Below are 14,010 nucleotides of genomic sequence, written 5' to 3'. Positions count from 1 at the left end.
AAAAAGAATAAACAATTTCGGATCTCATTTGTAAATATTCTTCTTTTAAAAGCCTTCACCCATTATATTCCAGCCTTTATTTGGTTGACAATATTTCAGTTCTAATGCACAATAGAAATGGTCGTTTGACTCGTCGACTACTATAATACCGTATTTTCCGGTCCATAAGTCGCACCTTTTTTCGTAGTTTTGCCATGGGTGCGACTTAAATAATACCATATGCAAGTCAGTCCGGAGTACAAGTATATAAGCATGTTATTTTCACACTTGCAACCACATTTCATACGCATTTTTTTGGCTGGCGCGACCTATACTCCGGAAAATACGGTAACCATAAGTTGCGACTTTAACGAGTCACATTCTATTTAAATTTTACTTCTGTGGAGTTTTCAGAAGCCATCCTTTCGCTTCTACATAAATAAAGTTGTTCTGCTTCTCTTCCTACTGTGAGTATGTCAGACGAACGCTTTATGTGGACAAGATTTCTATATATTAGAGATTCCCGTTTGACCCACTGAGGGCGCTGTGGTGCGTCTGACCTGCTGGTACGGCTGCGGTTTGAGGGCATAAGGCTGAGCGGTCTGACCCGGCGGAGAGCTCTGGTACCCGGGCGGGAGAGACGGGTAGTGCCCCAAGTTTTGTCCTGGAGGGCCGGGCTGAGGAGCGCCACCTGCAGGAGGGAGGAGCACAGGTGAAGAGCTGAGACCTGAACAAAGCCCGAAATAACGCGCATGTGGATGAATGGAACAAATTTAGACATTTTACTCTAGGTAAAAGTGCCAAACCATGCAAGAATTGGGCTGCAAATAATCAGAATTGCATTTTGATAATAAACAGGCCAAAGTACGTTTGTTTAGGTTTGTTCAACAATGCTGCGTTGTGATTGGTCCACGTAACCAGTAACCACGAGTATGTGAAACAAATTTGAGAATTAATTTAGCGTGAGCTAGATTAGCATTTAACTGTGCAACCCACGAACAAATCTGTTTCCCCTGTAAATTAGACGTTGACAAAAACGTTCTGAACGGTTAATGCCTTTGAAACGTGTACTTTGGACCAAATCTTGATTTAAATCTGATCGTAAGTGGAGAAAAACAAAATGGGTATTTAAATGATTGCACCACAGGGACAATTATTTAAAGACAACAAAGCCAACCATACATGCTAAATTAACCAATTGCTAATGAAAAAAAAGTTACCCGTTTTGTTTTCCACATGATTGTAGCTGTTGAGAGCCTGGGGGCCATTTCCAGCCATCGTTCCTGTTCAAGCAAATATTTGAATACATTTAGTGATGATAATTTCCTCCAGGGCTTTGTTACTGGGAAACTACAACAGACTTAAAGGTTCAAATGATGTGAGTTTACACAGACGATGGCAAAATGAAAGAAGCTGATGGTGAAACAGGATGTTGAACAATACGAAGCTGCACAAAGGGATTTCCAGACACCAATAGAAACTATCAAAGAAAGACGATTTAGTGACGCACTAAAGCTGTGGTACCATTATTGATCACAAACCCGGTATAAAAGACAGCAGACTTTTGTCCTGATGGCCGTTACCCTCCTCAAATTGCCCTGACACTAGAGGCCCTAACACTCATCCAATCAGCACCTTCAGTTAATCTGACAGAGCGAGTGAGTCACTGCTTTACATCTGTCTGAAGGAGGTAAAACTAGATCAGATTCCTTTGTTTCACATGATATTTACTAGAAATACACAAGGAAACAAAAAGTCCAAAGTGACATTTCTGCACTTTTGTGGTTCATTTCGCATGACACTTTAGCACGTTCCTGATTAAATGTTGTCTGAATATTGTTATAATAAAGCAAAAGAAATATGCTACCGGTCGAGACATTTGACTTGGACACAAAGACGAGTGTGAAGTGCAGTGATCGATAAAGTTCTAGATCTGTGTCCAATAAAGAGTCTGATGCGTCGCTACGTTACGTTACGACGTTTTATGATGCACGCGTGTTGTAGATGTCAGAGCGGTTCACTCGGCTTCACTTCAGTCTGAAAAAGCTGTTCTGAAGATTGAAAACTGCTGCACGGAAAAACTAGTGATGCGTCAAATGGTTTGTGAGAGCAACTGAGAAGTTTTAACTATCCACTTCCTCCTTTCACGGTTTGACACCACAGCTTCAATACGTTATACTGGCCAAGTGGGCCAAATGTCTGGCTAAAGGACAACTGCAGAATGGAAACCTGGGATAGAACCTTAAACTTGTATAGTTTAGTGCAGGGCTATTTAACATAAGGCCCAGGGGCCAAATCCAGGCCGTCCAAGTGATTTAATCCAGCCCACAAACAATTTCCCAAATGTACTTTTTAAAATAATCTTCTTACTGGTTTAATTGTGGGTTAGCACTAGTTTAGACCTGGTTTGTCTTAGTTTAGTCCTTGTTTAACTCCGCTTTAGACCTGTTTTGAGTTTGAGTCAGTCCTGGTTCTAGTCTAGTCTTAGTTTAAAGGTCCCATAACATGCAAAATCAACTTTTCAGAGCTTTTAACCTTCTTACATTGCTATTTGTGCTTCATATATGTACCCAGAGTGTTTTTTGATTGATTCCCGCAGTTTTTAGCTATATTACAGACTATCTCCTTTCCGCGAATCTCCAAACTGACGGGGGGTGGGGCAAGACCGCGTCATAAGGGCAAGCACGTGTCACGATCCCCCCTCTCCACCACCCCCCTCCCGCCTGCCGTTTGCATTTCCGGGTTGGTGAGGGGGTCCAAGGTATGGGTGATATTTCTTAACTATTATGTTAAGGGTGTTGCACAACCCTCATTATCAATTATACACTTAGGATAGACTACGAAACGTGAAAAAAAGCATGTTATGGCACCTTTAATTCTGGTTCAGTCCTGGATGAGAAAGTTTGCAAAGAAATGTTGTTAAAGCATTGTTGTAAAACAGTGCTGGGGATCTTTTGTGCGACCCAAAATGTTGTTACAGTGGAAACTTAGGTTGAATAGCCCTGGTGTAGTGAGATACAGCAGCCTGACTATTATTTAATATTGACAGTGGTGTCTGGACATCCCTGGACATTACACAATTAAAAGTTTATTTGGCAAATTTTAAAAAAAGGCTGACATTTTGAAAGGCATTATCATTTGCATCAATCCAGGTTTAAAATCTATAAAAAATACACACCAATTGTGTACTTGGGACTTAAAATACTACAAAAATATCCAACTGCCAGACAGATACTGCAATTAAAATGAGGACAGATTGAGTTCACGGTGCACATTTTAAACACGTGAAGGAGCTTTACTATGAAGACTGAAATATGAATATATACACTTTCTGAACATGTTTGTAGAAGTCTAAAGTACAACATTTAGCAGATTTTATACAGAATTAGACTCCATTTGACCAATTGCCATTTTTGCCAAATAAACCTTCTGAGGAAAATGAGACGTGTCGTCCTCTACACACGTGTGGCGACGAGCTACAGGGGGAAAAAACATGGCGATGAATAAATAGATACATTGAACTAAAATCACGTATAGAGAATTGCGTATCAGGGATGCACCGAGTGAGAGCTGCGAAGTGTAGTGTTTCACCGCTGTAAAGCCAGTCTGGAAATGATGCAAATGCAAAAAGCGATGAATAACGCTTTGCAGTTTAAAATAAGCACCGCGCATGGTCTATTCATCCGTGACACAATCTTAGATACAACTACTTTGATCTACGTTTCACGCTTTAGTGACGCAAAAAACTGTCTGGAATAGGGCAGTGCAATATATCGCAAACGTATCGATATCGCAATACAAGCTGACACGACGATCAATACTGCAACAAACTAAATACTGTATTATTGCATTGACGCCCAGTTTTATTCATGATTTTCCTAGTTGTTTTGGTTTTGTCTTTGTTAAGCTTTTATTTTGACAGAGTTTGTACGTTGACGTAGCTTTGTACGTTGTTTCAGCCAGGAAGTGTAACAAAAGTTCAGTTTTAAAATAAATCAGACCGAGCTTGGCCTTAAACCTGGTCCGGCGCTTATTTGATCAGTTTACGTGCTCGTGACCAAGTTTAGTCCCTGGTTCTAATCCCTGGTTTATTATTCCTGGTTTTAGTCCCTAATTACTGCACCAAATTGACACTGGTGTCTCTAAAACTACAACGCAACTGTTTCTACATCACCATAAACCTCACTGTGGGGCCACTATAATCTGTGGGCGGCGTAGGCTAATGTACTTCTGCTCCCTGGGGGACAGTGCATCCCTGATTGGGGGCAGGAGGGGGCAGTATGAGGCTGAAACATGGACACAGATCCAGAGAGGTCAGACCTGGGCACTCCACATCCCCTTCCTCAGATTCAGAGGGAGGGGCGGAGTGGTTGACCCCGTCCCACTGAGCTGCACGGACAGGACACAAGACCACAGCGTTAGAACGGGATAAAGTCGCTAGTTTAAGAGGCAAGAAGATCAGCAAGATATTAAACAATTATAACAACCAAGTAAAGACCCAGAACAAAGTCTGTAAGACAATGAAAGATTTTAACTTTTTTCCAGTTTGTTTGCCTTATTTTCTATCCATACTTGCAATACATAATTGTACCACTAGAGAGTGCGCAAGTGTCTACGTACAACTTTGAGGTCTCTGTGCTTGCTGAACTCAGATGAAAAGGAATTTTAATCATATGACTGAGCAAACCTGAGAAAACTGCAATTTGACAAATACTAATCGTACATTATTATTTTTACTTAGATCTCATGTTAAAGGACAAATATTATGCATTATTTGTTATTATTACACATGCTCTTCACCATCTTTAGTTTGGCATCTCATGTTTTAGAACTAAAAAGAAAACAAGAAACAAAATCATATTTGGATTTCTGCCGTTTCGTCCTGACGTTTTGGCGTGGTCTTTTGGCAGCACAGTTAAAGAAAACGTTTCAGCGCATTTCAAGCTGGTTTTCGACACTCGGGGGGAGAGGACTTTCTAACCAGGATTCATCAAACTAAGGTGTGTTTTGATGAGGGAAAAAGCTCAATTCTGCATAATATCTGTCCTTTATAAAAGAAGAAAACAGACTGTAATTTTCATCCTTTTGCCTGAGAGGGAAACTCAGACTTTTGACAATGCCTTTACACACTCATATTAACCAAAACAAAGTTAATGTTAGAACATGAAAACTTTAACAAACACTATGAGAGTCCTACCGTCGGGCTGAGGAGGTGGAGGTATGGCGCTGCCCATGGGGGGAGGAGGAGTGGGTTTCATTGAGGGATGGGCTCCTGATGACGGGTGTCCCATTGGAGGGGGTCCCGTGGGAGGGTGCCCCATGGGTGGTGGGGGTCCTGTGGGAGGGTGCCCCATAGGTGGTGGGGGTCCCGTGGGCGCGGCTCCGTACGGGGGTCTGCTGGGCTGGTATGTGTGAGGGACCATGGGGGAAGCGGCAGGAGGAGGAGCTACACCGGGACAAATAAACGGAAAGTGTCAGAGCGGATTCACAAAGGTCGTGAACCGTTTTGAAATCGTGACGTTTCCACTGATAGAAATGGAACTCTCCTGAGCTCAAATTGGTGTTAAACTTTTTTTTCATTTGTGCCAAATGTAAACGCACAGAAACATTTAAATAAGCGACAATCCTTGTGGCAATTTTATCTCACAAAATCATGTCGCACAAGATCTTGTCCCATAGTGGCTGATTAGACGTGAAGTTTAGACGATAAACGCAGTGTTCCAATTTTAAAACACAGCGTCCTCTGGAGATAAATGAAGTCCAAAATCATCTCAAAACAACCAGAGATCAGCAGATTGATCACAGTTCTGGCCAGGGCATAATGTCTTTGTGTCCTTGGCCAAGACACTTGTCCATGTATAATGTCGGTGTGTGTTAGTGTGTGTTTGGCAGTGGTGGTTCAGCCTCTTCTTCAGGGCAGCTGTGGCTACACAAGTTACTAATCACTGCCACGTTTGGAACACATGAAAACTGGCTTCATTGCGGTGTAAAATGCCCCGTCACTGCAGCAGATAAACCTCAGACCTGATCAGATTTAAATAAAAGCTGAACTTTGTCCAAACGTAGTGAGTGGTGTGTGACCAGAGGGCAAAGTGCAGTGCCAACGTATCAGGGCTGATACAGAAACTTCTAATCTACTGACATGTGAGCAAGAGGACAGTGAAGAAGCCACAGCTAAACCAGGTCTAATCTAGACTTAACCCTGGTCTAGAACGGAAATAAAAGGGTCGACTCACAGTATAGACCGTGTAGAAGCTAGATCTAAACCAGGTCAAAAACACACAATAACTCGACTACACCAGGTCTAAGCAAAGGCCTGATAGTCGGGCTCAATGATTAATTAAACTGAAATAAAGTAATTTGTACAGACTGAACTATCCAGACTTCCTCTGACAATTATATAATGTAAATCACTCTCCACTTTTAAATAACGCCTCAAAAAGTGCATAAAAGCATGACTCTGTTTTTTTACGGTTTCAACAACACTCCTGGTCGAAAGAGGGATTACACTGATTGGTTTATTTTTTTAAGGGATTTTTGGCCCGTAAGCTTTATTGGCCAGGACGGATGAGAATGAAATGGGGGACGAGAGGAGGGAGGACATGCACTAGTCTAAGAGTCAGAAATCAAACTCCCAACACTGCGGCCGGCTGCACATGGAGCCTGGCAAACATGTGCCTAACCACTCGACCACCGGGCAGCACCCATTGGTTTTAAGTGATATTTTGCAATGTTTTGTAAATGTATTTCATGCCTCAGGACAACAGGTGGAAATGTGTATTCTGACGATGCTTTTTACATTGTTTTACCTGGCTGGCTGTAAGCGTGTGGAGAGGGCAGCCTCTGTCCCGGGGGCAGTCCCTGTCCTGGACCCAGTCCTGGTCCCGGGGGCAGTCCTGGTCCTGGACCCAGTCCAGGTCCCGGGGGCAGTCCTGGTCCTGGACCCAGTCCAGGTCCCGGGGGCAGTCCTGGTCCTGGACCCAGTCCTGGACCCAGTCCAGGTCCTGGACCCAGTCCAGGTCCCGGGGGCAGTCCTGGTCGTAGTCCAGGTCCTTGACCCAGTCCCGGGGGCAGTCCCGGTCGAAGTCCATGTCCCGGGGGCAGTCCTGGTCCTTGACCCAGTCCTGGGGGCAGTCCTGGTCCCAGTCCTGGTTGTCGGGTGGCAGTATTAGACGGAGGTGCGGTGCTGTGGGCTGCTGAGGTGGGCGGGGCCATAGGCTGAGGCATGTGATTGGTCCCTGGCGGTCCGCGGGGCGGTGTCATGGCCCCGGGTGGGTTTGTAGGTGCAGCGTTGTACTGCCAGGCCTGGTGCGGGCTGGCGTAGAACCCACTGGAGGAGACGGGGGGCGGAGGCGTGCCCTGAGCGGGGGGCATTCTGGGCACGGGGCTGGCAGAGAGGGGAGGCGTGTGGGGCAAAGAGCCTCCTCCCAGCGGCAGGTGGGGCATAAGCGGCTGGTAAGAGGAAGGAGGACCGGGCTGGCTTTGGTACGGGGTGTTCTGGGGGTACAGTCCAGGAGCAAGGGGCGCTTTGGCCTGCAGCGGGTTGTAGGTCTGATGCGGGGCCATGTTGTAGTTCACCCCGGACAGCGGCTGGAGGTTCTGAGAGGGACCTGAAGAGAAAAGAAACAAGATTAAACTACGAGGAGAAATGAGCATCAGCATTAGCATTGGACTGAAAAAAAAGATAGACCAGCGCATCGGCCCGATTTGCACTTTTTAGCGGATCGGTCGTGGATCAGTTTGTAGAAAATGGTCCCCTACATGTTGCGTAAAACCCCGTCAATTTGAAGTCTTTAATCTGCACTCTGCTTTCCTCTCGAAACGACCCTTTCCTCTGAAGCAAACAGACTATTTTTAACACAAATTTGAGCCGTTTAGACCAGCCGTTTAGTACGAGCAGACGACGTCATATCATCACGTCCCCACTTCGAACTAAATCCAATCATCAACAGTGTAGCCTGTGAGCAGCGTGCAAATCCAGAACAGCGTTTGACAACAAACTTTGCAAACAGACGAAGCTAAACGCCACAAGCTGAAGGGTTTTAAACGGCGAGCATCTCTGGGGCGTCTGCGGCTCCACGCGTTACGTCACGACACGACACTGTGTTCAATCCACTTACACGCAGCACGCTCGCAAAGCCAGATAAGGCCGACGAGTAAGAGGGATTAAAGAAACTCCTCAATGAGCAAAGACAGACAAGACTAACAAGATACAAGACGTGGACCGAGAGATGACGAATGTGCGGGTTTTACAGTTGGCAATGTCGGTAAAAATATTTAGTCAATCAGTGCATTTTTCTTTGGCTATTTGAAAAGTGAAAATTAAAAGAATTTCTATTTTTTGCCAAATATTTTGCTTTTACTTGCTCATTTATGTAAAGACAATAAAGGGCAGGTTTGTGGCATGATACATCTCTGCGTAATGTGAAATGTGTTATTTGTGGGCTTCAGTCACGTGACTTATTTGTTGTCACATGACTGATGGGCTTTGGGTTAGTGGTGTCAAGATTAATCGGTTAATCGATAATCGTGATTATTCAGGTCACAATATAATCGTAAGAACTAAAAACCAATAATCATGACTATTCTATAAGCGTCATTTCTAGTCAATCGGGACCCCAAAATGTACACCTAAACGCATAGTGATTTTTATGTGGCTGTTTATGTCACAAAGACTTTTGCGCTTCATAAAGCTGGTCACAGAATAATGGCACAGTGATTCGTCAGAAAGAAAATTCAATAATCGTGAATAATATTTGAATTGTGACGTTTCTTCTCACAATAATTGTAGCACTAAAATGTAATATTGTGATATCTGTAGTTTTGGTCCTTATTTACTTACTGTAAGCGAGTCACTGACACAAGCAAAGACAACTTGACACAACAAACTTTTATGGACATGAGGCTCGTTAAAACTGTCTCCAAGAAGCCTAACGTTTATTAGCATAGCCACACAATTATATGTAAACTAGCATTAGCCAGCAGCCATTGACCTGAAACAAAAGGTCTGGAGTGATTTATGCAAGTTCACTGGTCCCTCCTGACCACAGTCACACATTTCTGGACAAACGGGCTCTTTGTTACTGAAGAGGAATCCTTTCTTCTGAGACCTTTTGTCGGCTCATCCCACAGTGAGCATGCGGCACTCACCTCAAGATGGCAGTAGCAACAAGCGTGGGACGTCACTTCAGAACCATGAACAGATATTTGAAAATCACTTATTTGTCTAACTGTGAATATGATGATTAGGTTCTTTTTCTTCTTTGGTGTTTTATGGCGGTTGGTGTCAAAGTATTACATTACCGCCACCTACTGCAGTTACACTTTAGACTCTCTAGGCTTTATTCTCTAGGCTTTATTCCGGAGACTTTATTCTCTAGGCTTTATTCCGGAGACTTTATTCCGGAGACTTTATTCCGGAGACTTTATTCCGGAGACTTTATTCCGGAGACTTTATTCCGGAGACTTTATTCCGGAGACTTTATTCCGGAGACTTTATTCCGGAGACTTTATTCCGGATTCGTGAGACTTCACCCTTGAGACTTCACCCTTGAGACTTCACCCTTGAGACTTCACCCTTGAGACTTCACCCTTGAGACTTCACCCTTGAGACTTCACCCTTGAGACTTCACCCTTGAGACTTCACCCTTGAGACTTCACCCTTGAGACTTCACCCTTGAGACTTCACCCTTGAGACTTCACCCTTGAGACTTCACCCTTGAGACTTCACCCTTGAGACTTCACCCTTGAGACTTCACCCTTGAGACTTCACCCTTGAGACTTCACCCTTGAGACTTCACCCTTGAGACTTCACCCTTGAGACTTCACGCCCTTTATGCCATAATGTAACAGGAGAATTTCTGACAAAATCACATCGTTGCAATCTCAAACTGAATTCCTTCATAAACAAGACAACGCGCCTATTCTTTTACAGTGAAAAGACATTCACATGGCCCTGGCTCGGTCACCACTGGGTTTCCTCGGGGCATTTTAGACCAAAGAAAGTGTCAAAAGATCAGAAATGTAAAGGGCCAAAGAACTGGATGTCAGAAAAGGTTTATTGCCATTGCCAATGAACAGATTCACAAACATAGGAACTTGCTTTGGTGATTTGGTGCGATATTAGACAACCTATATGAAATAAAAAAGGCCATGCATTAAAGAAAAAAACATTTGTTGGCCATTACTGAAAGCTTGAAGTGTTCGTGATCGAGTCGTTTCAGCATGTTAATCGTGTATTTGGGTAGAATAAAGAAGTTTTGAAAGAGCAAGAAGGCTTATTTTGAACTTTAAAGACATAAAAAGACTCAAATCTAGAAAGAACGTGGACACTATAATTGCCAAAACGCTCATTATTTTATCATTGTCTGCATTTTATTGGTTAAATTCCACACGGGAAAGTACCAACAACAATAAGCCTTCAACCGTGTCCAGGGTGCAGTTTATAGGTGACAAAAATTGCTACAGGTTGTCTAACTGCTTGAAATGTAGGTCAGAAGAAGTGTAAAAGCGAGTAGTTTACAGAGTTTAATTTATTTGTCAATGACCATAAAAAACTAAAAATGTTAGGTTGTGCTTGCATTAAAAAAAAAAATGGAGTTCAAAATAATGTCACGAGAAGGAAAAATATTAGTTTGTACAATCATTGATATATAACAATAATAATAAACTTACTAGAAGACCAGTCTGAGCACATTGTTTAGACTGACAACACGCTGAAAGTTAGAAAAAACAATTGTCAGTTTGCGCCACCACCAAAGGACACGTCTCTTTGTTTGTTTGTGCACCCTATTAATTAGGTTTTCTCTTGGGCGACGCGTTGCGAAACACCCTCGAGATCCCACGACGACACAATCCCCCGCGGGCATTTCCTCATCTTTGACTTTGTTTTAGTCGTCGCAAAGATCACGTTCTTCCCGAGTCTGTGTTCTAAGATAAGTTTCTTTCGTCTCGTGCTGCCGGGATCCGACCCGAACGCCACATGCATGGGGGGGAATGAGCGACGACGCGAGCAGCAGAAACGGGTCAACCTCAGACCTGCTGTGCTTCGACCGTTGCACAACACGAAAGGCCGTGATTACTCAGAGGTATTGAGACTAGTGACGACGCATTTACACCCCGGGATTGGGCGCACTTCTAATAATAAACTGTCATGGGAACGCAATCGGAGCCAAACGCCCCGAGCTAAAAGTACAGCACGTGTAGTTTACCGATCTCGCGTGTCGATAGCGTCGAAAAGGTGAATGTTTGGGTCTAATCCATTGTGTTCAAGTTACTAAAACTATGCAGATTGGAATAAAGACGGGCAACACTGACAGAAATGCATATCTCGATCCCGAAAAAGATAATTCCCGGGTATTTTAGCGACCCAACCGAAATGCTAAAACTTCACATTTAATTTAAAGTATTAGTTTAGGTTTAATAGGAAGACGAACGGGGAGAAACTGCAAATTTACCAACAAGAGAGCAGTTTACCTTTGTTTGCAAGTTTAAAATTAGTTTGTTTTTTTCCCCATTCTGTACAGAGACTACAATGAAACCAACAAGCCACAATTTATGAGAATAGATGTCACTTATTGCCTCTGTACGTACCGCACTGATTAGTTATTTCTGAATGTTTAAGACGATACTACAGAGTATCATTAGCTTAGCCAATGTTGCGTTCGGCTCGTTTTTACACTATGGGGGGCCACCACAGTCTCCTCTATTAACAGGAAACACTCCGATATTAAAACGTTAATTTCTTCAAAGATGCCTTCACGATATTGTCAATTCTTCTGTATATTATTCTGTATATCGTTAATGTGGAACTGGCAGTTGCTTTTGGAAAACCAAACATGGGAAATTTACCATAAAACCATTGAAAGATAAGATAAGATATTCCTTTATTGTCCCACATGGGGAAATTTCATTGGTGCAATGCAGGAAGATACAGAGGTAGATACAGAAGAACAGATCACTTATAGGAAGTCTGAAAAACACTTTCAGTAGAAGATCTCCTATAAATAAAAAACCCCATAGACAAATAAATAAATAAATACATAAATACCATTGCATGTGGTCACAACAGTAATTGCACATGAATATGTGTCACGACAGCACATAGATTGCACATGAATTTCACAGTAATTGCACATGAACCATTAAAACTATCTCTTTAAGCTGAAAAACAACCTTGACACAATATATTGGCATCAGAATATTACACTTAGTTGCCCGTTTAAAAAAAAAGTTTTAAAAGGATTGCTTGAAGATTAAATAAAACTAAAAAGGCAAAATTTGACATTTATACTCTATGAGGTAAAATTATTGTGAATTGTGCCATCAAAATCTCCCCAGAATGGATGAGAAACACTGAATACATGAACTAAAGTTTACCTCACAAGTTTGTACTTTGATTCAATGTTATGAAACTTAAACAAGTGTGAATCTAGTCTAATTTTACTAAATTAAATGCCCAATGAAAAGCTAACTCAAAAGTTGTGGGCCTCACCTGAAAGTGATCATGTTTATCCTCTTAATCCACCGGACGCTCAACCTGTTGGCTTACCAAATTGGTGAACTTTAGCTTTAATTTGCGTAGCATCGATACTTTTACTGCCCTTTCACTGCTCCTGACAATTTAAGTCAATAACTTTCCCGCACAGATTAGCTGTAATTAACCCGGCCACAGTTGACAGCCGGCTAAACTCGCAGCGTCAAGTGAGCTCGAGAGCCAGTTAGCCCACAATTAGCAACGACATACATGAAGTGTTGCTGCTAATGCTAGCCAAGTTTACAGCTTCACCGATACATTATTGTTGTGTCGTGTTGGCTTTATGCGCGTTTCTACTCACCGTTGGCGTAGGGCTGCCCCGCTCCTGTCCCATTCTGAGAGTTGAAGCCCGCCGTTGACATCTTTAAATAGAAACCCCAAGATGTAGTGGAAGAGGTAAAGCTAGCCGCGTCTTCAGCTAGCCCTCCGATGCTAATAGCACTTAGCCCCCTACGTCAAAACTGTAGCCGCGGCGCGCTGATTTTCGCCGTCAACGCGGTGCGGTTCACAGTGGAAACGTGGGTAAAGAGCGGATCACTGGGCCATGGCCGCTCCTGAAAGGCCGTGGAGCCCGTAGAGCCGTGTCCGGGGGGGGTTCTCGGGCCTGTTCGGGGGCTCGGGTGAGTGAGAAGATTCGCCTCTTTCACCGGAATTAGCGGCGGAAGTCGGGATCACCCAGAATCAGCGTAAAACAGCCGGGCATGCGCAGTCTGTACACGTGGCATTTCCTCCAGTACTCCACATATTGCACTGTACGGGAAACAAGACAGTTTGATGAGGATTATATAGGGTTTATTTCGGAATTTAAATCTTACGTAGTTAAATAATGCTTGAACAACAACTTTTCTACACATGAGCTTTGATGTTTCACTTCATTCACATCTAAATATAATCTATTGGTAAGGAAAACATGTAAAACAAGAATAAGAAGAGCTTTGATTAGGAACATGTATGTTTTACTTTGATATCTAAAGGGTAAGCTGAATAGTGTTTTTGCATTTTATGTATTTAGAATACCTTTACACACATTACACTACACATTAGCCATGATGTTCATTTAATTTACATGTGATATTTTTCTTATGGTAAGGATAACATGTAAAACATTTCAGATGATACAATTTATCTTTCATAATGCACTTATTGTGTGAATTCTCTGCCTCTGCCACAATTCAATGAACAAATGTAGAGGAAATCAGACTGGTACCCATGCACATGCAGGTTATGAACTCCAAAGTGCATAAGGTGCATGCTTATACCCAGAATCAGAAAGCGGTTTATTGCCATTGCCAATGAACAAGATAAAAAACTAGAAACTTGCTTTGTCATTAAGGCGCAACATTCAACAATGAATAATACCATGAATTATACCATGTTTGTTTATATCTTATAAGAAGATGACAAAAGGAATTCAATAAGAATTATTATTCATCCCACACATAGATTTTCAAGTTACAGTTGATCCCTATTGTATTTGTATGCACATTAAAGAAAAC

General features: G+C 42.7%; 1 protein-coding gene across 2 annotated transcripts in view; it reads right to left on the bottom strand.

Annotated features, from left to right (window-relative positions):
- sec24a (SEC24 homolog A, COPII coat complex component) overlaps nt 1-13,184 on the bottom strand; it is a 32,944-nt gene extending 19,760 nt beyond the window's left edge. The window contains exons 1-6 of one of the 2 annotated variants that reach the window (XM_072446034.1): nt 12,816-13,184; nt 6,789-7,589; nt 5,177-5,425; nt 4,300-4,368; nt 1,200-1,262; nt 540-670 (exon numbers count right to left, since the gene is read on the bottom strand). In XM_072446034.1, the coding sequence (XP_072302135.1) occupies nt 540-670; nt 1,200-1,262; nt 4,300-4,368; nt 5,177-5,425; nt 6,789-7,589; nt 12,816-12,876 (1,374 nt within the window). In that variant the 5' untranslated portion in view covers nt 12,877-13,184. The remainder of the gene's footprint in view (nt 1-539; nt 671-1,199; nt 1,263-4,299; nt 4,369-5,176; nt 5,426-6,788; nt 7,590-12,815) is intronic. The other variant, XM_072446035.1, reaches the window with a different exon arrangement.
- Between the last annotated feature and the right edge of the window lie 826 nt (nt 13,185-14,010).

This window comes from Eucyclogobius newberryi, unplaced genomic scaffold (assembly GCF_026437365.1).
Source record: "Eucyclogobius newberryi isolate DKJ021-1_F unplaced genomic scaffold, fEucNew1.0.hap1 SCAF_15, whole genome shotgun sequence".
Taxonomy (NCBI): domain Eukaryota; kingdom Metazoa; phylum Chordata; class Actinopteri; order Gobiiformes; family Gobiidae; genus Eucyclogobius; species Eucyclogobius newberryi.
Note: the sequence above shows the minus strand (reverse complement) of the source record. Positions and strands in the feature narration are given on the sequence as shown.